The sequence below is a fragment of the Nerophis ophidion genome, linkage group LG17, assembly GCF_033978795.1.
Source record: "Nerophis ophidion isolate RoL-2023_Sa linkage group LG17, RoL_Noph_v1.0, whole genome shotgun sequence".
Classification (NCBI taxonomy): Eukaryota; Metazoa; Chordata; class Actinopteri; order Syngnathiformes; family Syngnathidae; genus Nerophis; species Nerophis ophidion.
This window is the reverse complement of record NC_084627.1, coordinates 14569377-14592212: the sequence shown is the minus strand read 5'-3', so window position 1 is coordinate 14592212 and position 22836 is coordinate 14569377. Positions and strand designations below refer to the sequence as shown.

At 39.7% G+C, this 22836-nt stretch overlaps 1 protein-coding gene across 11 annotated transcripts in view; it reads right to left on the bottom strand.

The window, feature by feature from the left end:
• Positions 1–20347, bottom strand: part of dnm1a (dynamin 1a) — a 102531-nt gene extending 82184 nt beyond the window's left edge. For 7 of the 11 annotated variants that reach the window (XM_061876365.1, XM_061876363.1, XM_061876368.1 and 4 more), the window contains exons 1-4: positions 20052–20346; positions 4703–4776; positions 3013–3162; positions 2721–2924 (exon numbers count right to left, since the gene is read on the bottom strand). In XM_061876365.1, coding sequence (XP_061732349.1) covers positions 2721–2924; positions 3013–3162; positions 4703–4776; positions 20052–20212 — 589 coding nt within the window. In that variant the 5' untranslated portion in view covers positions 20213–20346. Of the gene's footprint in view, positions 1–2720; positions 2925–3012; positions 3163–4702; positions 4777–20051 lie in introns of all 11 variants that reach the window. The other 4 variants (XM_061876364.1, XM_061876369.1, XM_061876367.1 and 1 more) reach the window with 1 other exon arrangement.
• Positions 20348–22836: the final 2489 nt, after the last annotated feature.

Sequence of the window (22836 nt, the reverse complement as noted above, 5' to 3'; positions counted from 1 at the left end):
TCAGATCGGCCACAGTCTACAAAAACATTACACCGTCACACCCAAGACAATTGCCCCCCCCCCAGAGAAAATGCAGAGGAAATAAAATGACCTGGATGAATGAGAATATCCATACATACTGTGTGTTACTATCGTTGGGACTTTAACTTTAACGTAACTTTATATGGAAAAAATCCATGATGATTGGTTGGTGTTCGTATGATGAGTCACAATTGGCTAAGGTTAGCTCCAGCACTCCCTCCGACGCCGAAAGGGACAAGCGGTAGAAAATGGATGGATGGATGCATGGGCGAAACATTACGGACTGGCCTATCAGATGCAAGATAAGGCAGGTCATCGAAACTCATAAGCAAAATCGTCACACACTCATGTCACATGACGACGAGGGAGTCAGAGAAAGAGGGACGCTCCAAGCTGACAACTCAGAAAGAATAAAATATAGCAGAGGTATTCTCTTCCGCAGATTAGATTTTTCCTTTGACGATGTGCAGGAAACCCACAATAATGTGTGCCATATTTAGACAAATCCATGCATTTAGAGAAAACAATGCCCAAAACCTTGGTTTTTAGTTGTTAACTCTGTAAACCAAAATGATCACTTCTCTCTTCATCTAAGACGTCCAACACACATTTAGAAACACACATTAAGGGGAGTTGAGTTCATGAAAGGTTTTACTGCACATAACAATTATCAACTGTTCCCAAACAACACACAAAGCATTTTTTTTTTTCTGTTTTTTTGTCAAGATATAGATTTTTCTACTGTAGGTTGAGAAAATTAATAGCATTATAGGTCTACCCATTTTTGTATCATAGAAGTTTTCTCTCATTTGTTTGTTCTCTATTTGTGTCACTACAGTGAATAAATAAATGGGTAAATACATACAAGAATATACATAAAGTAAGTAAACAATTATTTAAAACAAATAAATATTAGACATATAGACATATACACAATAATTAGTTATCATATATGAATAGTTATGTAATTTATGGTTCATCGAGGAAACAAATGAGATTATCAGTTTTTTATTTTTAAAAAGAGGTTGAAAATGTTTATTATAAGTTTTCTTCCTTTTTACTTTGTGAACATGTGTAGTTTAAACTGTTCCTAAACTCAATTATATTAGTACTTTGTTAAATCCATTCCATAATTAAATTCCGCATACTTATATGCAAATTGTTTTAAATGTTGTACGAGCATACAGCGATTTAAATTTAGATTATATTACTCCTCTTCTGCTGAAATATATTTTTTGCATTTATTAGGCAGAATGGTTACAGTTTGCTTTGTACATAATTTTAGTTATTTGCTAATGCACCAAGACATTACATTTCAGTGGTTAGAGTGTCCGCCCTGAGATCGGTGGGTCGTGAGTTCAAACCCCGGCGGAGTCATACCAAAGACTATAAAAATGGGACCCATTACCACCCTGCTTGGCACTCAGCATCAAGGGCTGTAATTGGGGGTTAAATCACCAAAAATGATTCCCGGGCGCGGCCCCAGCTGCTGCTCACTGCTCCCCTCACCTCCCAGGGGGTGATCAAGGGTGATGGGTCAAATGCAGATAATAATTTCGCCACACCTAGTGTGTGTGTGACAATCATGGGTACTTTAACTTTAACTTTTCAATGTTTTTCATTCCATAAATAAAATGTTTATATGTTCTCTATAGCCAAATTTGAGTATCATTTTAACTGATCTTTTTTGTAACACTGGCGAAAAGTAGAAAATATGGAGTGTTTTTTGATCCAAAAATATTTTGCTTTATTCATTATTGACGTTTTTTTGCAACTGTATGTTGTATATTTTTTACATGAGATTTCCAGTTCATTTAGTCACTAAAGTGTCAGGTGGTTGCATCATCTCTGTGCTCTCTTTAATGTAATTGATGTAATTTGAGTTCTTTAATGTTTCCCCCTTGATTTTATGTTTTTACCTTTATTTTCTGGGTACCTTTCGAATCTGAACTGCAACCATGTAAATTCCCTATTGCGGGATAAATAAAGTAGATCTTATTCTAATGATGTTATTATTATTATTATTGTTATTAATACTGTTGTTTCTATTATTCTTTTTTTTAAGTACTGTATGTCTTCCCATTGCTTTGTAAATATATATAATGTAAATATTGCAAAATTATGGCTATTTGAGTAGCAATCGTGTTCCTATGTTTACTTTTTACTAATTTTTACTAATTGGTTGTTATCTAGTCTGCACTTAGTGTGATTATTATTATTACTGGCTTTTATCTAGTTTGCACTTTGCCTGTATTATTTCTATTATCATTATTATCGACTCATTATTGCCTTATTATTTTTATTTTCCTATTTTAATGATGTTGGATCTGTGTTGTTGTTGTTTTCGGGGACAAGTGTTGTATATTAGCTTTGGCTACAAACACTATGATGCATACATTGGATAACTGTTTCAGATGTCTATGTTTTTTGTATCTGTCCCTATTTCAAATAAACCTTAATCAATCAATCAAAACTGGGATTAGGGTTGGTGTTGTTCTATTTTCTTTTATTGGACTTATTAACACTATGTGTGATTTTTGTAAATAAAATAAATGGTAAAACATAATTATAACGAGAAAACATTGTATTTTTAGTATTTGTTTCTTTTCAAATAGGTGAAACAAATATAAAACAACATCTAAAATGGAATTGGCTACAATTACACAAACAATATTTACAGATTATAGGCATGAACTCACCCTGAGGGTCGACTTCTTTGGCAATCTTCAAAGCATCCGAGTTGGCCAAATCTGAGTTAGCCGGCGAGACGGCGAGCATCAGGCAGTTGTCCTTGGTGACGAACTGCATCAACATTTCTCGAATTTGAGCCTCAATGTCGGCTGGCTGGTCGCCCACGGGTACCTTGGTCATGCCCGGGAGGTCCACCAGTGTCAGGTTGAGCACTAGAAGAGGAGAAGTGCATCATTTTGGAGATCAATCGTCAAACTATTGCTGTGTATGACTTTATGTATGAGAAGGATCAGGCCTCACCATGGGGGGAGTAAACCCGCAGGTTGATGGGAACGGGCGAGATGCCCTTGTTGGCGCCCGTCATGCGGTCAGTCTCACCCTCAATCTCCTGTCGAACCTCATCGAAATCTGTGAACTTTTTGCCCTTACAGTGGAGGAACTCGGCATACTCTAGGACACACACAAAAGAAGACCCAATTAACATTTGGTTTGGTTTTTCATGTCAATTTTAGATGAAATAGACATTATAGTACATAGATACGATTGAACTCTCGGTCGATTTGAAAACTATTTTGAGCAATAAAGCAGCAGAATGAGTTTCAAATACTTGGCAACAACCAGCAGAGGGGGCAATAGTCCTAAGCCCTCCAAGTGCGTTGCCTAGAATTTCAGTCTGGATAATAAAAAAATCCATTGTAACTAGTACAAAGGTGTCCAAGTCTGGCCCGGTGGCCTTTTTTGGCCAACAGCTTGTTTTTTCATTGGCCCTTTGAACATTTTTAAATCATTAATGAGATATATGATTAGATAATTGGATATTTTGGCAGTTTAGCCCATGTGGCAGCCTTCTGGGAACTTGAGGGTTTCTGATTTGTATCCAGCTTCCACCATCCTAATCCAATCCAATCCACTTTATTTATATAGCATATTTCAAAAAAACAATAGAAGTTTCACAAAGTGCTGCAAAGAAGTTGTTACATACATACTAGGAGAGTCAGTAATATAAAACATTTATACATAAAATACATCAAAGAAAATAAAATACACTAAAATCACACAACTCTCACGCTGGTTTAAAAGTCAAAGAGTAAAAATGCGTTTTAATACTTGATTTAAAACTCATTAAAGAGGGAGTCGTCCATCAAGCAAGAGGGATATTGTTCCAAAGTTTTGGAGCCACAGCATAAAATGCACGATCACCTCTGGATTTTGAACGGGTTTTTGGGACGACAAGAAGAAACTGATCAGCTGACCTCAGAGAGCTTGTGGGGGTGTACAATATATATATATATGTATATATATATATATATATATATATATATATATATATATATATATATATATATATATATATATATATATATATGTATGTGTGGGGAAAAATCACAAGACTACTTCATCTCTACAGAACTGTTTCATGAAGGATTCCCTCACTCATTAGGGGATTTTAATGGAAGCATTCACATACAATGGTTTATATAGGGCACAGAGTGGGTGGGTACAGGCAGGCGTAGGGGCGTGGCGATTGGCTCCTGTGTTACCTAGGAGGTGTTTCCGTCTGTGACGGCATGTTCATATGATTTCACTGCGCTTGTTGAGGGATGACAGGTCTGGATGATATATAATAAACAGTTTCTCTTTTAAGCATTGGTTGCATCTTTTATTACCACTGTTGTAAGGCGTGCTGGATGAAATAATTTGCCATGTTATTCAACAGTATTGTCTTTGAAGTTCTAAATGTGCTTGCTGAGTTCTGTAGAATTCTGCAAGGCCGGTTTTCTAAAAGAGGCCTTGTGTGTATATATATATATATATATATATATATATATATATATATATATATATATATATATATATATATATATAAAATTGGGAACCCCTGGACAAGACTATAGCTTTTTACATTTAGGGCGAAAATGTACTGCTTTGAAGTACAATTTAAAGCAAAAAAAAAGAGGTGGTTCTTTTTAGATTTGCATTTGGTTCTCACCTGTGGGACAGTTCATCAGTTGCAGGACCAAAGGTCGACGAGTCACGATGCCAGAACCACGTGGAAGGAAATCTCTGCAAACACACAGTAAGACACTATGAGCATTTTTTTTTTTACTGATAATGTCTCATGGTGTTCATGTGGATTGTTTACATATTTGCTCTTATGAGCAGCATAGTCCCAGTACCCCGGCAGGCTTTTGTTTATTATGTAACATTAGGACGGAGCGTGAGTGTGTCTCCACCAGCTGACATGACAATTCAAACTCACTGATGTGTAGCATCCTTATGTGCATCTTTACTATAACCTTATGTTCCAGATAACAACGCGCTGCATTTACGGTAGTTTCTTGCATAACCTTGCATAACACTGTGTGTGTGTGTGTGTGTGTGTGTGTGTGTGTGTGTGTGTGTGTGTGTGTGTGTGTGTGTGTGTGTGTGTGTGTGTGTGTGTGTGTGTGCCCATTTGAAGCAGTATGCGACAGTGCCAAGAGTCATTTAAAAAACGCTTTGAATGCCTTTTACTAACAACACGCGATTTTAAAGGGGGACAGGTGCTGCTGACCTCAGGTCTTCATTCATCCATCCATGCATTTTCTACCTCTTGTCCCTTTTGGAGTCTTGAGGGGTGCTGGCGCCTATCTCAGCTGCATTCGGACGGAAGGCAGGGAACACCCTGGACAAGTCGCCACAGATAGACAGACAACATTCACACTCACATTCACACACTAGGGCCAATTTAGTGTTGCCAATCAACCTATCCCCAGGTGCATGTTTTTGGAAGTGGGAGGAAGCCGGAGTATCCGGAGAGAACCCACGCAGTCACGGGGAGAACATGCAAACTCCACACAGAAAGATCCCGAGCGTGGGATCAAACCCAGCACTACTCAGGACCTTTGTATTGTGAGGCACATGCACTAACCCCTTGACCACCGTGCTGCCCAGGTCTTAATCATCATCCCCAAAAACTTTAAATCAAAGACCATCCAAGTACACCAAAGTATAAAAGGATGGGAAAACAAATCTGTTGTAGGTTCAAGCTGCGACCATCCTAAAACCTTAAATTTTATATTTGCAATATTTTGAGGACTACTTCTGTCGCAATGAGGTGGCGACTTGTCCAGGTTGTACACCGCCTTCCTCCCGATTGTAGCTGAGATAGGCACCAGCGCCCCCCACAACCACAAAGGGATGGATGGACTTCTGGCGCAATCCACCTGAAACGCAGTGTCAAGTGCAGTGGACATTTGTTTTAGTCCATCTTCTCCTTGTCAGAGTTTGACCCCAAAAGGGAAAAGTGGTAGAAAATGGATGGATGGATGATCTTGCGCTGTTATGCATCACACAAATGTCCACTGCAGAGGGCCCTGGTTTCTCAGGAGGTTACTACTTGCCAAACAAGTGTAGAAAGTAGTCACATGAACAAATATAGGCATTATTTAACTTTGAGTACAAGTGCCTTGTGAAACTTTCTTAAGGAATTTAAGCTTAAATCCCATAGTCATGCAATTTCAGAGGCGTTTGTCATTGAAAAGGTTCCATTTTACAAAAAAAAAACCATCATTCGGCATGATGCAGTGCAGGTCATCATTGCAAACTACAACCACTATATCATGAATAATTAATTTACTTAAAAAGTTAAAGTACCCTTGATTGTCACACACACACTAGGTGTGGCGAAATTATTCTCTGCATTTGATCCATCACCCTCTGGGAGGTGAGAGGAGCAGCTTGGGCTGCGCCCATGAATCATTTTTGGTGATTTAACCCCCAATTCCAGCCCGTGATGCTGAAAGGTAATGGGTCCCATTTTTATAGTCTTTGGTATGATTCAGCCGGGGTTTGAACTCACGACCTACCGATCTCAGGGTGGACACTCTAACCACAAGGCCAAGTGGTCATGTTGTTATTTTTTTCCGACATTCAAAACACTTACATGTGGTCTACATAACATATTATGGTGGTTAGGGATTGGTAACTGGGGATTGATACTCAACAGTACAAAATGTTCAGCACTTATATGTGTCAATAAATGTTAATTCGTTTAATAATAAAAATATTTTTTACTTAACATTTTTTTCTTGTATTGTTTCACTTCTGAGTCTCATTTGCAAGTATAATAGAGTGGACTTTACATGCAATTGCAATTCCACAACATTATATGGCAGTAGTGTTGTCAGGCTTGCCACTGACAGTTTGTTTGTGTTTTAGTTTTTCCTCTGTGTGTGTTTAGTATTTCCTGTTTTTGGTTCCTGTCAGCGCTCTTATTTTGTCTGTTTCCTGTTTTTTTCCCCTGTGCGCTGTTTTCCCCTCAGCTGCGGCTGATTGGCACCTGGCCACACCTGGTGTCAATCAGCCCGCTCCTATTTGTACCTGCTTTGTCTTCCAGTCAGTGCTTAAATATTGGATTGTCTTGTCGATGTCACTTCTTGTCGCTCTTGTCGTGTCGTATCTTTGCAGTGTGGCGGTAAGCTATATTTCGTTAGATGTTTGTAGCTTACTGTTTTTTGTTCCCTGCTTCCAAGTTTGTTTTCATATTTCATGTACAACTTCTGTTTTTCTGCTTGAGACCTGCTAGCTTCCATGCTAGGCCTTTTTTGTGTTTGCTAGCTTACATGCTAAGCTCTGTTTATTTTCTAAATTCCATGCTTGCACTTTTTGTTTGTTATCCGCCCACGTGCGCGCTTTTTGTTTGTACCCTTTTTTTGTTGTTTTTCTTAGTGTTTTAAATTAAATCATGTTCTCCTGTTTAATGCCTGCCTCTGTCTCTGCATTTTGGGGTTCGTCAACGACTAACTCTGACAAGTGTATAAACTCCAGTGTGTTGCCTCATCAGAGAGTAGTCTAAAAAGTGTTTATACTCTGAGTCCATCCATCCATTTCCCACCGCTTGTACCATTCGGGTTCACGGGGGGTGCTGGAGTCTATCTCAGCTGCATTTGGGCGGAAAGCGGGGTACACCCTGGACAAGTCGCCACCTCATCGCAGGGCTAACACAGATATTTAATGCGCCCTATACTCTGGTGCACCTTATGTATGAAGAAAGATAAAAAATTCACCATTCATCGGCAATGCACCTTATAATCCGGTGGGCCCTTTGGTCCGGAAAATACGGTAGTTATTTTAGTTGACGTTGGGTTACATTTTTGCATAAAACTTTCCCAGCACCAATCTTTTGTATTTGTAAGGACTGGTGGGCATTGTGGTGCCGGGTTCGATTCCCTCGAGGATGCGTTGACGTGAACACAACAAAGGTAAGATCTTAAAATATTTATTTAACAAAAAGAGAGCTCTGAACAGAAATACTGGAGCTAATAAAAAGGCAAACCAAAACGCTAGTATGAAAACTAGGAAATACAAACAGAAAACTAAACTTGGCATGAAAGCACAAACATGTAAAAACAAAAACAATTAGCATGTGAGCTAGGAAAAGGCAGGTGGCTTAGCATATGAGCTAGCGAGAATAAACGTAGAAAAAGTAGCAGTCGTCACTTGTTGCATGAGAGCAAATTATGAACCCAGACCGAATGAACAGAGAAGACTGGCTTAAATAGGAGGGTGATAATTAGTAGCAGGTGTGCGGGGCGAGACTAGCAGGTGGACTGATGAGTGACCATGGTGACAAAGCAAACAGGAAATAAGGAGTCGGAGAAATATACAAAATGGAAAAATTAGTAGTGTAGATCTGAGCAGCGGATCGCAACGGTATTGGATCATATTGGATGGTGCAGGTGTGCCTGAGGTAGCCGACTTGCAACATAATGCAAAGCGTGTGAACTCCCGTCCGTGGAGCCAATGAAAAGGCAGGTTGCTTCATGGTGGATGTGCAGATTAAAGCCCAGCCATTGCAGGAAGATAGAAAGAGGGATTAGAGTTAATCCTCTGCAACCGAATGAATGCTCTCCTCTTCTGTCCACACTTTCTCATGGTTTAATACTGTTTATCACATTTTGACACTGTCAAAAAAAACTGAAATTACAATGCTGCAACAGGAGGGTTTGAATAATAATCCTAAAAATGACAATAAAGTGTCTTCTTTGGCGATGGTTACTGTTTGACTGTTGTTGCCTCCTTCCCACGAGCGGAGCTTGTTATAATTCATCACAATGCTTCAGGCCGCCACTCGTTACATAATATGTGAAAGCTCAGGCAGTGTCTCATAGTGTAGATGTAATCTCCGTGTGGGGGTGGGAAGAGCCATGACAGCCAGTTATAAGTCATTCCTGCGCTCCATTGGCTGCAAACGTGTGGCTATTATGCAAAATTGACTTTTTATAGCAGTAATATGTGTTCCGATAACCTTTTTATGAGTAACGAACGTGAGGAAAATCCATTTTCTTCCATACTTGTTGGAAGAAAAGGCGTTTGAAAACTGCTTACTCCATGGACATGACCCACTGTGTATACACCCAACCACTTTGGGTAAAAAAAAAAAAAAAAACAGGCTTTGCTACACATCCTAAAATTAATCCTGGAATTATCTAACATGAGAACAATCGGCTCCAGTACAGACATGTTGATCATGTTATTTTCCTCCTTTCAAATACGAGTATAACGTTAGTGTTGTTTACGTTTGTGTTACGTTGTTGTATTATGCCGGACGAGCACAGAGTTAACATGTACAGTCGTCCGTCGTCACATTACGCTTCGAAGTTTGATGCCATATGCCCAACATGCTTTATCAGTATCATGCAATGTCATGCTTCAAGCCCTGCTTCGAAAAGCTGTGCACTACAAAACGTGCTCATTGTAGCCATTCATCTTGACTTGGTCATTTTGATGAGAAAAAAAATAATTCTGCAATATTGGCCCTGCGATGAGGTGGCGACTTGTCCAGGGTGTACCCTGCCTTCCGCCCGATTGTAGCTGAGATAGGCGCCAGCGCCCCCCGCAACCCCGAAAGGGAATAAGCGGTAGAAAATGGATGGATGGAATATTGTTTTATTCATTTTTGTTTTGTAAGTTAAAGTGTTTATTTGTTGTGCTCCTGAGTCAATGTTGCTGATCAATTTTAACTTATAATTATTTATTGAACTTATCTAAGTAAATTTTTCATTATGAAAGTAGGTCAAAAAATTCAGTTAAGGCAAATTGATGTACTTTAAATATTTTTGGTTACAGACTACAAAACATTGTTAATAATGTTGTTCTGTGTTGTGTGTTGATTTGTATTTCTTTTTTTTTTTTTTTTTGCTTTATTTAACATTAATAAGTTAAGTTAAAGTACCAATGATTGTCACACAAACTAGGTATGGCGAAATTTTTCTATGCATTTGACCCATCAAACATGATCACCCCTTGGGAGGTGAGGGGATCAGTGGGGAGCAGCGGTGGCCACGCCGGGGAATCATTTTTGGTAATCCATCCATCTTCTTCCGCTAATCCGAGGTCGGGTCGCGGGGGAAGCAGCCTAAGCAGGGAAGCCCAGACTTCCCTCTCCCCAGCCACTTCGTCTAGCTCTTCCCGGGGGATCCCGAGTAATATAACCCCCAATTCTAACATTTAATGCTGAGTGCCAAGCAGGGAGGTAATGGGTCACACTTTTATAGTCTTTAGTATGACTCGGCCGGGGTTTGAACTCTCAACCTACCTATCTCAGGGCGGACACTCCAACCACTAGGCTACTGAGTAAGGATACAATATTATGCAGAGGTGTGCTTATAACAATTTTGTTGTTTATTTTTCTTTTAGTGTTATGTTTTATTTCAGGGCTAGGGAACCAATGGCTCGCGAGCCAGATGTGGCTCTTTTGATGACTGCATCTGGCTCTCAGATAAATCTTAGCTGACATTGCTTAACACGATAAGTAATGAATAATTCCGCTGGTAATCACAGTGCTAAAAATAACGTTAAAAATATAAAACATTCTCATGCATTTTAATCCATCCATCCGTTTTTCCAACGCACTTTTTCGAGAAGTCGCAATAATGGTAAGAAGTATTATATTCATTATTGGTTAGCTTCAGAATAACAATGTTATTAAAAATGATAAGAGACTTAATATACTCGAAAAATGTTACTTACTTAAAAATGCACGCATTTAGTTGTATTCAGTGTTAAAAAATATTATATGGCTCTCACGGAAATACATTTTTAAAAATATTTGACTTTCATGGCTCTCTCAGCCCGAAAGGTTCCAGGACCCTGTTTTATTTAATGGTAATAAGGTCGCACTGCTATGCAGAGGCGTACTTACAACCTTTCAGACAAATTATACCATTTATTAGGGCTGCGAATCTTTGGGTGTCCCACGATTCGATTCAATATCGATTCTTGGGGTCACGATTCGATTATAAATCGATTTTTTTCGATTCAACGCGATTCTTGATTCAAAAACGATATTTTTCCGATTCAAAACGATTCTGTATTCATTCAATACATAGGATTTCAGCAGGATCTACCCCAGTCTGCTGACATGCTAGCAGAGTAGTAGATTATTTTTAAAAAGCTATTATAATTGTAAAGGACAATGTTTTATCAACTGATTGCAATAATGTAAATTTGTTTTAACTATTAAACGAACCAAACATATGACATATTTTATTTTTGTGAAAACATTGGACACAGTGTGTTGTCAAGCTTATGAGATGCGATGCAAGTGTAAGCCACTGTGACACTATTGTTCTTTTTTAAAATTTTTATAACTGTCTAATGATAATTTCAATGAGGGATTTTCAATCACTGCTATGCTGAAATTATAACTAATATTGATACTGTTGTTGATAATATTCATTTGTGTTTCACTACTTTTGGTTTGTTCTGTGTCGTGTTTGTGTCTCCTCAATTGTTCTGTTTATTGCAGTTCTGAGTGTTGCTGGGTCAGGTTTGGTTTTGGAATTGGATTGCATTGTTATGGTATTGCTGTGTATTGTTTTGTTGGATTGATAAAATAAAAATAAATGAATCAAAAAAAATAAAAATCGATTTAAAATAAAATGAGAATCGATTCTGAATCGCACAACGTGAGAATCGCGATTCAAATTTGAATCGATTTTTTCCCACACCCCTACCATTAATAGTCGCCGCAGAGAGTACCAGAAAATAATTGAAAAGCACTGCTCTAAACTAAGCATTTTTAAAGAATAAAAATGGCTAAATGTAATAAAAAAATTCAATACTACAGCAGTATTAGCCACTGGATGAGACCAAACCAACCAGAGTGCAATAATAAGTATCGAGGCCACTGATTGGCTCAGCATTATTATGTTAAAATAAACGAGTGTAAAGGTGCATATTGCTATCAAGAATGAAAATATTCAAAATCACTGTATTATTCATGTAAACGTGGATAAAGATAAAGTGCACAACGGTGCTACTTGGAGTCACACACTCTGTGGAAGACAGGTGTGCACAAACACAGCTGATTAGCATTAAAGTTACAGACACACAAAACGACATGTTGATGGCACATATAAAATGTCTTAATTTCTGCGTCACATTTTTAACGATCAAATAACAAACTAATTTAAATACAAGAAAGGAATAAGTTTTGATACAGGATCTTATTACATGATATAAGCACCTCACTGCCATTATGCGCATGATGTGAGTCTCCTATCAGCTTTCTGTATTGATTGTGCTGACTGGAAGGTGCAGGATGGACAGCAGGAACAGAGCCAAAAAAACAAAAACAAAAAAAAACAGGTGTCGTTAAACCGCCCTAATCAGGCAGAATGCATTTGCTATCTGTTTGGAGTGGTGCTGCCTTAGAGACGAACATGTTGGTTTGCAGGCTGATAACGCCAATGCGCAAACAATTGGCACACACACAAAAAGCACAACAGAGAGCACACGCACATTGATGCACAACATCACCGCGCAGCAAGATGTCTGCCTCATATACAGCTCAATTTGTTGTGCTATACTATATAGTAAAGCAGGACTGGGCAATTATTTTGACTCGGGGGAAAAAAATCAGTCTGAGGGCCAGTATATCTTATTTTTAGGGACACTAATACAAAACCTCACAATAATGTCTGATTGAATGCTAAAACCATTATCACAGACCGCCTTAAAAACAGAATGGAATTTACGTTTTTTACACCCAGAATGTACATGAAAGCAAAGAATGTGGGATTTACAATATTAACTATGAACGATAAAACACTGAATATAGACAACATATGAACGTCACACCTCCTCTCGATCGACATCTTTTACAATCAAGCAAAACGCAACAAAAATGCAACAAACACAGCAAAATATGAACGCGATGGGTAAAAAAAAAAAACACCTACAATTTGATACATCTGATCTATCACTAAACTTTAGACATTTTTTGTAAAAATCGCCTTCCTGGTCCGTCCCTGACACCCGCGTTTCAGGCTGGCCGCTCTGTGGAAACGCTCCCCACCCACACTGCTTGGTGCCTCATCTCAGCTGCTGTGACTTAGATCAGTGGTTCTCAACCTTTTTTCAGTGATGTACCCTCTGTGAACATTTTTTTAATTCAAGTACCCCCTAATCCGAGCAAAGCATTTTTGGTTGAAAAAAAGAGATAAAGAAGTAAAATATGGCACTATGTCATCAATTTCTGATCTATTAAATTGTATAACAGTGCAAAATATTGCTCATTTGTAGTGGTCTTTCTTGAACTATTTGGAAAAAAATATATAAAAATAACTAAAAACTTGTTGAAAAATGACAAGTGATTCAATTATGAATAAAGATTTCTACACATAGAAGTCATCAACTTAAAGTGCCCTCTTTGGGGATTGTAATAGAGATCCGTCTGGATTCATGAACTTAATTCTAAACATTTCTTCACAAAAAAAGAAATCTTTAACATCCATATTTATGGAACATGTCCACAAAAAATCTAGCTGTCAACACTGAATATTGCATTGTTGCATTTCTTTTCACAGTTTATTACATTTATACTTTGTTGAAGTATTATTCAATGAATATATTTATAAAGGATTTTTGAATCGTTGCTATTTTTAGAATATTTTTTAAAAATCTCACGTACCCCTTGGCATACCTTCAAATACCCCCAGGGGTACGCGTACCTCCATTTGAGAACCACTGACTTAGCTTACCATAGTAACTAATTAGATTTCTATAGTAACTAGTATATCATGCAAAAGTTAAAGTACCAATGATTGTCACACACACATTAGGTGTGGTGAAATGTGTCCCCTGCATTGGACCCATCCCCTTGATCACCCCCTGGGAAGTAAAGGGAGCAGTGTGCAGCAGCGGTGCCACGCCCGGGAATCATTTATAGTGATTTAACCCCCAATTCCAATCCTTGATGCTGAGTGCCAAGCAGAAGGCAACGGGTCCCATTTTTTTTTTATAGTCTTTGGTATGACTCAGCCGGGGTTTGAACTCACGACCTACCGATCTCAGGGCGAACACTCTAACAACTACGCCACCAAGTAGGTGGAAAAAGCACAGATTCCAACTATTGAAATGCTTTGTATAGTTCAAGACTTATGGTCATTTGAAAACATCACTGCACAAAATAATGGCAACTACAGTTTCCATCTTAACCTTCGTTTTAGTTTTTAAATGCATAAAAACACCACATACATTTATTTTTTTGCATCAAAGCTTTTTGACTTTGTCAGGAACCTCTTTGTCAACAAAATAAAACATTTTAATTTTTTTCACTAAATTATAAAATGCTCTGGTAGAAATTATGCCCTTGGTGTTGTTAGGGTCGGTTTCGACCCAGTTATAAAAATAAGATGATAAAGCAATGATAAGAGCCAAAACTGAACACACTGTCAGCCAGCTCCTCTCCCAATCATGTGAGCTTTAGAGGATTCTCATTTTACCTTGTTATCCTGTACAAAAACAAACAAAAGACGGTCACTAAAAGTGTAACTTTTTGCCACTCTGATTTTGTTTTTTTATTAGTTTTGGAACTAGTAATCTATTTCTCTTGGTTTCATTTGCTTGATTGGTTGTTGGTTGTTGTTTGTTTGATCTTGGATTTCTGTTGCTGAAAAAAATACGTTTTAGCCTTTTTCTTCAAGTAAATATATATGGGTCGAAATTGACCCGTAACACCATAGATGTTACTAGAGTTAAAATTCTCAAAATGAAAAAATAAATAAAACACATTTATTTAAGAGATGTGTTCTAATACCCCTTAGTAATAGTTAGGTAACACAACAACCTTTTTTTTATTTTTATGATTCTCTTGAGGTTCGTTTTACCATTTTTAAAAATTGAAATCGACAAAAAAAGGCCCAATGACCCAAACCAAAAATATTAAAACCAATATTTTCAAGGATAAGGAAGCCTAACGAGGTAACCAAGAGATGACAAACAAATTGGATGATAGATAATTGTTTTTAGTGTATTTTACAGCTGATTTAAGACATGGGTCAAAACCGACCCGTTAACATAAGAGATGGTGACAGAAAGCTAACACAAGAGGAAGGTTAAAGATCTAAAAAAATTATTTGGGAATGCCTGGCGGGCCAGATTGAAGAGCTTAACGGGCCACATATGTGGCCACAGGGCCTTAATTTGCCCAGGTCTGTAGTAAAGTGTTTCACAATCACCCTCCTTTGCCAGCTCCCTTAGGACAGTGGTTTTCAAATGGGGGTATGCATACCCTTGGGGGTACTTGAAGGTATGCCAAGGGGTACGTGAGATTTTTTTGAAATATTCTGAAAATAGCAGCAATCCAAAAATCCTTTATAAATATATTTATTGAATAATACTTCAACAAAATATGAATGTAAGTTCATAATCTGTGAAAAAAAATACAACAATGCAATATTCAGTGTTGACAGATTTTTTGTGGACATGTTCCATAAATATTGATGTTAAAGATTTCTGTTTTGTGAAGAAATGTTAAGAATTAAGTTCATGAATCCAGATGGATCTCTATTCTAATCCCCAAAGAGGGCACTTTAAGTTGATGACTTCTATTTGTAGAAATATTTATTTATAAGTGAATCACGGGTTTATTTTTCAACAAGTTTTTACTTATTTTTATATCTTTTTTTCCAAACAGTTCAAGAAAGACCACTACAAATGAGCAATATTTTGCACTGTTATACAATTTAATAAATCACAAACTGATGACATAGTGCTGTATTTTACTTCTTTATCCCATTTTTCAACCAAATATGCTTTGTTCTGATTAGGGGGTACTTGATTTAAAAAAAAAATGTTTACAGGGGGTGAATCACTGTAAAAAGGTTGAGAACCACTGGATTACCATAGTAACTAATTAGATTTCTATAGTAACTAGTATATCATGCAAAAGCACAGATTCCAACCATTGAAATACTTTGTACAGTTCAAGACTCGCGGTCATTAGAAAACATCACTGCACATCATAATGGCAGCTACAGTTTCCATCTTAAAGATCTAAAAAAATTATTTGGGAATGCCTAGCGGGCCAGATTGAAAAGCTTAACGGGCCGCATGTGGCCCCCAGGCCTTAATTTGCCCAGGTCTGTAGCAAAGTGTTTCACAATCACCCTCCTTCGCCAGCTCCCTTGGAGATGTGGCGTAATTCAGCAGAAGCTGTTGTTGCCATGTCAACAGCACACAAGGATGTGGACGAAGACATGCAATTATCCATAAGATACTCAAGGTGGAGATACGCCGTCCCTGAATGTTGAATAGGATGCTACACCATTAAAATGTTAGAATATTCCCTAATTGTATGCACTTTTTTCATATTGGAGGAGCCCTTACTCCAGGGGTCGGGAACCTTTTTGGCGGAGAGAGCCAAGAAGCCAAATATTTTAAAATGTATTTCCCTAAGAGCCATATAATATTTTTTTTAACACTGAACACAACTAAACGCGTGCATTTTTAAGTAAGACCAACATTTCCAGAGTATAATAAGTCTCTTATTCTTTGTAATAACATTGTTATTCTGAAGCTAACTGAGGAGGGGGCGTGGCCTGCGGGCTTGCAGCAAAGCAGGATGTTGCCAGGACCGGCCTCGAAATCAGCGACAGGTGCGTAGACGGCCCACCTGGGCCTTTTTTTCTAATCACCTGTCGCTCTGTTATAAGCAGCAGCCAGGAGGAGAGACAGGGTTGGGGCTGGAGCCAGAGCGCGAGTGAGGACGAAAGAGAAAAAGACAATTGCTGTAAAGCAACTGAGATAAAAATAAAATAAAACAATATGAAACCCTAAAACAGGTTCTTGGTGGTCTGAAGAACCCCTAGGAGGGCAAGCACCACACTAACCAATAATAAATAAATTACTTCTTACCATTAACGCAACTTCTTGAACATAAAAATGCATGAGAATGTTTTATATTTTGAACGTTGTTTTTAACACTGTGATTACAAGTGGAATTATTCATTACTTATCCTGTTAAGCAATGTCAGCTCAGATTTATCCGAGAGCCAGAAGCAGTCATCAAAAGAGCCAAATCTGGCTCTAGAGCAGGGGTCGGGAACCTTTTTGGCTGAGAGAGCCAAGAAGCCAAATATTTCAAAATGAATTTCCGTAAGAGTCATATAATATTTTTTCAACACTGAACACAACTAAACGCGTGCATTTTTAAGTAAGACCAACATTTCTAGAGTATAATAGGTCTCTTATTCTTTGTAATAACATTGTTATTCTGAAGCTAACTGAGGAGGGGGCGTGCCCTACGGGCTTGCAGCAAAGCAGGATGTTGCCAGGACCGGCCTCGAAATCAGCGACAGGTGCGTAGAATGCCCACCTGGGCCTTTTTTTCTAATCACCTGTCGCTCTGTTATAAGCAGCAGCCAGGAGGAGAGACGGGGTTAGGGCTGGAGCCAGAGCGCGAGTGAGGACAAAAGAGAAAAAGACAATTGCTGTAAAGCAACTGAGATAAAAATAAAATAAAACAGTATGAAACCCTAAAACAGGCTCTTGGTGGTCTGAAGAACCCCTAGGAGGGCAAGCACCACACTAACCAATAATAAATAAATTACTTCTTACCATTAACGCAACTTCTTGAACATAAAAATGCATGAGAATGTTTTATATTTTGAACGTTGTTTTTAACACAGTGATTACAAGTGGAATTATTCATTACTTATCCTGTTAAGCAATGTCAGCGCAGATTTATCCGAGAGCCAGATGCAGTCATCAAAAGAGCCACATCTGGCTCTAGAGCAGGGGTCGGGAACCTTTTTGGCAGAGAGAGCCAAGAAGCCAAATATTTCAAAATGTATTTCCGTAAGAACCATATAATATTTTTTCAACACTGAACACAACTAAACGCGTGCATTTTTAAGTAAGACCAACATTTCTAGAGTATAATAGGTCTCTTGTTCTTTGTAATAACATTGTTATTCGAAAGCTAACTGTGGAGGGGGCGTGGCCTGCGGGCCTGCAGCGAAGCGGGGTGTTGCCACGATCAGCCTCGAAATCAGCGATAGGTGCGTAGATGGCCCACCTGAGCCTTGTTATCTAATCACCTGTCGCTCTGTTATAAGCAGCAGCCAGGATGAGAGATGGGGTTGGGGCTGGAGCCAGAGCACGGGCAAGGACGATAGAGAAAAAGACAATTGCTGGAAAGCAACTGAGAGACTTATTGAAAAATAAAACAATATTGTAACCCTGAAACAGACTCTCAGGTCGGTGCTTGGTGGTCTGAAGAACCCCCAGGAGGGCAAGCCCCACACTAACCAATAATACATAAATAACTTCTTACCGTTAACGCAACTTCTTGAACAGGTGCGGTAGGAAACGGAAGGATGGATTAAAAATGCATGAGAATGTTTTATATTTTGAACATTATTTTCAACACTGTGATTACAAGTGGAATTATTCATTACTTATCGTGTTAAGCAAAGTCAGCTCAGATTTATCCGAGAGCCAGATGCAGTCATCAAAAGAGCCACATCTGGCTCTAGAGCCACAGGTTCCCTACCCCTGCCCTAGAGCCATAGGTTCCCTACCCCTGCTCTAGAGCCATAGGTTCCCTACCCCTGCCCTAGAGCCATAGGTTCCCTACCCCTGCTCTAGAGCCATAGGCTCCCTACCCCTGCCCTAGAGCCATAGGTTCCCTACCCCTGCCCTATAGCCATAGGTTCCCTACCCCTGCCCTAGAGCCATAGGTTCCCTACCCCTGCTCTAGAGCCATAGGTTCCCTACCCCTGCCCTAGAGCCATAGGTTCCCTACCCCTGCTCTAGAGCCATAGGTTCCCTACCCCTGCCCTAGAGCCATAGGTTGCCTACCCCTGCTCTAGAGCCATAGGTTCCCTACCCCTGCCCTAGAGCCATAGGTTCCCTACCCCTGCCCTAGAGCCATAGGTTCCCTACCCCTGCCCTAGAGCCATAGGTTCCCTACCCCTGCTCCAGAGCCACAGGTTCCCTACCCCTGCCCTAGAGCCATAGGTTCCCTACCCCTGCCCTAGAGCCATAGTTTCCCTACCCTTGCCCTGGAGCCATAGGTTCCCTACCCCTGCTCTAGAGCCATAGGTTCCCTACCCCTGCCCTAGAGCCATAGGTTCCCTACCCCTGCTCCAGAGCCACAGGTTCCCTACACCTGCCCTAGAGCCATAGGTTCCCTACCCCTGCTCTAGAGCCATAGGTTCCCTACCCCTGCCTTACTCAGTAAAGGTGGCAGGTGCACAACATGTAAACACTAATGCGGGGTTACTCACCTAGTCCGCTTGCTAAAACAGGGATTAGCACTTGTGGCACTTGCGCTTCCAGGCAAACGCACAGATAAATGTGCCTGATTATGCCTTAAACTAGCTTTACATGTATTAGAATATCAAATAATCTGCTGCAGGGAGTGGATTTACGCCTATAAAGTGAGATTAGTTCAATTTGTGTGGCTGCGTGATAGCTTGACGTTAACTCATGAGTACACTGATTCTGGGCAAAAAATTGCCCTCATTCGTGCACATTGCACGCATTGCTCTTTGTTAATGTCCGTAATTAAAGGCGTCGTGTTGTTGCCTGCTGGTTAAGCTTCAAGCCACAAGCACTGGTGGAGGCCAGATGGAGGGGCTGAGCCGGAAGGGCTCACTCAAAGCTCAGGTGGACTCTCCCTCACTTCCTTTCTCTTGCTACAAGGTCAACATAACACATCAACATGGCATATTTCCTTTTGTTTGCCTTGTTTTTTCCGCTTGAAGGCGGAATAGCTTGAACACGACAAAATTGTAGTCCCGGAAACACAATGTTTCATAAAGTCAAGCGTATGATATTGGCTCGGTGCACACTGCCTTCAAATAATATAATAATATTATAATAATGATGTTCCATAACAGATGCACTGTTTGCTGTGTGCAATTAAAGGATGTTGCATTGGCATAAATGAAACAAGAGGAAGAGGAGGTGGAGTGGGAAGAGGAAGAGGGGGATGGGGAGCATATAGGGTGGGATCAAATGTGTTAAATGGCATAATGCATGATTATTTTTTGAAATCCACTTACCTCCCCACGAAGTTCTCCAGCACCGAGCTCTTCCCAGCACTCTGTCCGCCCACCACCGCAATCTGAGGCAGGTCAAGGTTGGCGTTCTGGCCGATGGCGGAAAAGGCATCCTGCATGCGGTTCACCAGGGGGATCAGATCCTCCATGCCCCGGTTCCCCATCTCGGCGAGTGTTTCGATGCGATGTCCTGTTTGTTTACTCTCTCCGACACCGCTGAGCGTCCCCTCGGTGCGCTCGGATCACCTCAGCTCGTCGCCACCGCCGAGCACCGCAGGGGGGGAGGAGGAGGAGGATGAGGAGGAGGAGGAGGATGAGGATGAGCTCCCCGGTGCAGGAAAACTGCTTGCAGTTTTACACTTTGGCCGCAGGGTGGCTCCCTTCTCCACTTAGAATGTGACTAATCATTTCTAACGACGTATGCGCCACTCTCGAAAATCCATCCATCCATCCATTCTACCGCTTATTCCCTTTTTTGGGGTCGCGGGGGCACTGGCGCCTATCTCAGCTACAATCGAGCGGAAGGCAGGGTACACCATGGACAAGTCGCCACCTCATCGCAGGGCCAACACAGATAGAAATCGTTCAAATGCATCTAAAGCAGGGGTCACCAACCTTTTTGAAACCAAGAGCTACTTCTTGGGTACTGATTTATGCGAAGGGCTACCAGTTTGATACACACTTAAATAAATGGCCAGAAATAGCCAATTTGCTCAATTTACCTTTAATAAATAAATCTATATATATATATAAAAATTGGTATTTCTGTCTGTCATGCCATCGTACATTGTTTTTTCCTTTTACGGAAGGTTTTTTGTAGAGAATAAATGATGAAAAAAAACACTTAATTGAACGGTTTAAAAGAGGAGAAAACAGGAAAAAATGAAAATTAAAATTTTTGAAACATAGTTTATCTTCAATATCGACTCTTTAAAATTCCAAATTCAACCGAAAAAAAAGTAGAGAAAAACTAGCTAATTCCAATCTTTTTGAAAAAAAAAAAAATATATATTTATGGAACATCATTAGTAATTTTTCCTGTTTCATATTAATTTTAGAATTTTGATGACATGTTTTAAATAGGTTAAAATCCAATCTGCATTTTGTTAGATTATATAACAAATTGGACCAAGCTATATTTCTAACAAAGACAAATCATTATTTTTTCTAGATTTTCCAGAACAAGACTTTGAAATAAGAATTAAATTTAATTCTACAGATTTTCTAGATCCATCCATCCATCCATTTTCTACCGCTTATTCCCTTTTGGGGTCGCGGGGGGCGCTGGCGCCTATCTCAGCTACAATCGGGCGGAAGGCAGGGTACACCCTGGACAAGTCGCCTCCTCATCGCAGGGCCAACACAGATAGAAATCGTTCAAATGCATCTAAAGCAGGGGTCACCAACCTTTTTGAAACCAAGAGCTACTTCTTGGGTACTGATTAATGCGAAGGGCTACCAGTTTGATACACACTTAAATAAATGGCCAGAAATAGCCAATTTGCTCAATTCAATCAATCAATCAATGTTTACTTATATAGCCCTAAATCACTAGTGTCTCAAAGAGCTGCACAAACCACTACGACATCCTCGGTAGGCCCACATAAGGGCAAGGAAAACTCACACCCAGTGGGACATCGGTGACAATAATGACCCAGTGGGACGTCGGTGACAATGATGACTATGAGAACCTTGGAGAGGAGGAAAGCAATGGATGTCGAGCGAGTCTAACATGATACTGTGAAAGTTCAATCTATAATGGATCCAACACAGTTGCGAGAGTCCAGTCCAAAGCGGATCCAACACAGCAGCGAGAGACCCGTTCACAGCGGAGCCAGCAGGAAACCATCCCAAGCGGAGGCGGATCAGCAGCGCAGAGATGTCCCCAGCCGATACACAGGCAAGCAGTACATGGCCACCGGATCGGACCGGACCCCTTTTTCTCTAAAATTGTCTTTCTGAAAGTTATAAGTAGCAAAGTAAAAAAATAAATGAATTTATTTAAACAAGTGAAGACCAAGTCTGTAAAATATTTTCTTGGATTTTCAAATTCTATTTGAGTTTTGTTTCTCTTAGAATTAAAAATGTCGAGCAAAGCGAGACCAGCTTGCTAGTAAATAAATACAATTTAAAAAATAGAGGCAGCTCACTGGTAAGTGCTGCTATTTGAGCTATTTTTAGAACAGGCCAGTGGGCTACTCATCTGGTACTTACGGGCGACCTGGTGCCCGAGGGCATCGCGCTGGTGACCCCCGAACTAAAACATATATTTATGGGCATTAATGTACTGAACTAGATGAGGCAATTCCTGAAGGAATTGCGTGTGAATTAGACTTAGACTTATACTTAGAATTCCTTTTTATTGTCATTCAAAATTGAACTTTACAGTACAAATAAGAACAAAATTTCGTTGCATTGCTCTTGGTAGTGCAGGATAAAAAAAAAAAGCAATAAGGTGCAGATATAAATAAATATATTACTGTATAGATAAATATATTGCACTTTTGCATATGCATCCAGGTATATGGATGTATGTTATATTGGTTTTTTATTCCAGCGAGTTAATCCATTTTGGGGGGAGATGAGGGGATAATTTAATTATGATGCGCTCAAGAGTCTTACGGCCTGAGGGAAGAACCTGTTACAGAACCTGGAGGTTCTGCTTCGGAGGCTGCGGAACCTCTTCCTAGAGTCCAGCAGTGAAAACAGTCTTTGGTGGGGGTGGGAGGAGTCTTTGCAGATTTTCTGAGCCCTGGTCAGGCAGCGGCTTTTTGCGATCTCCTGGATA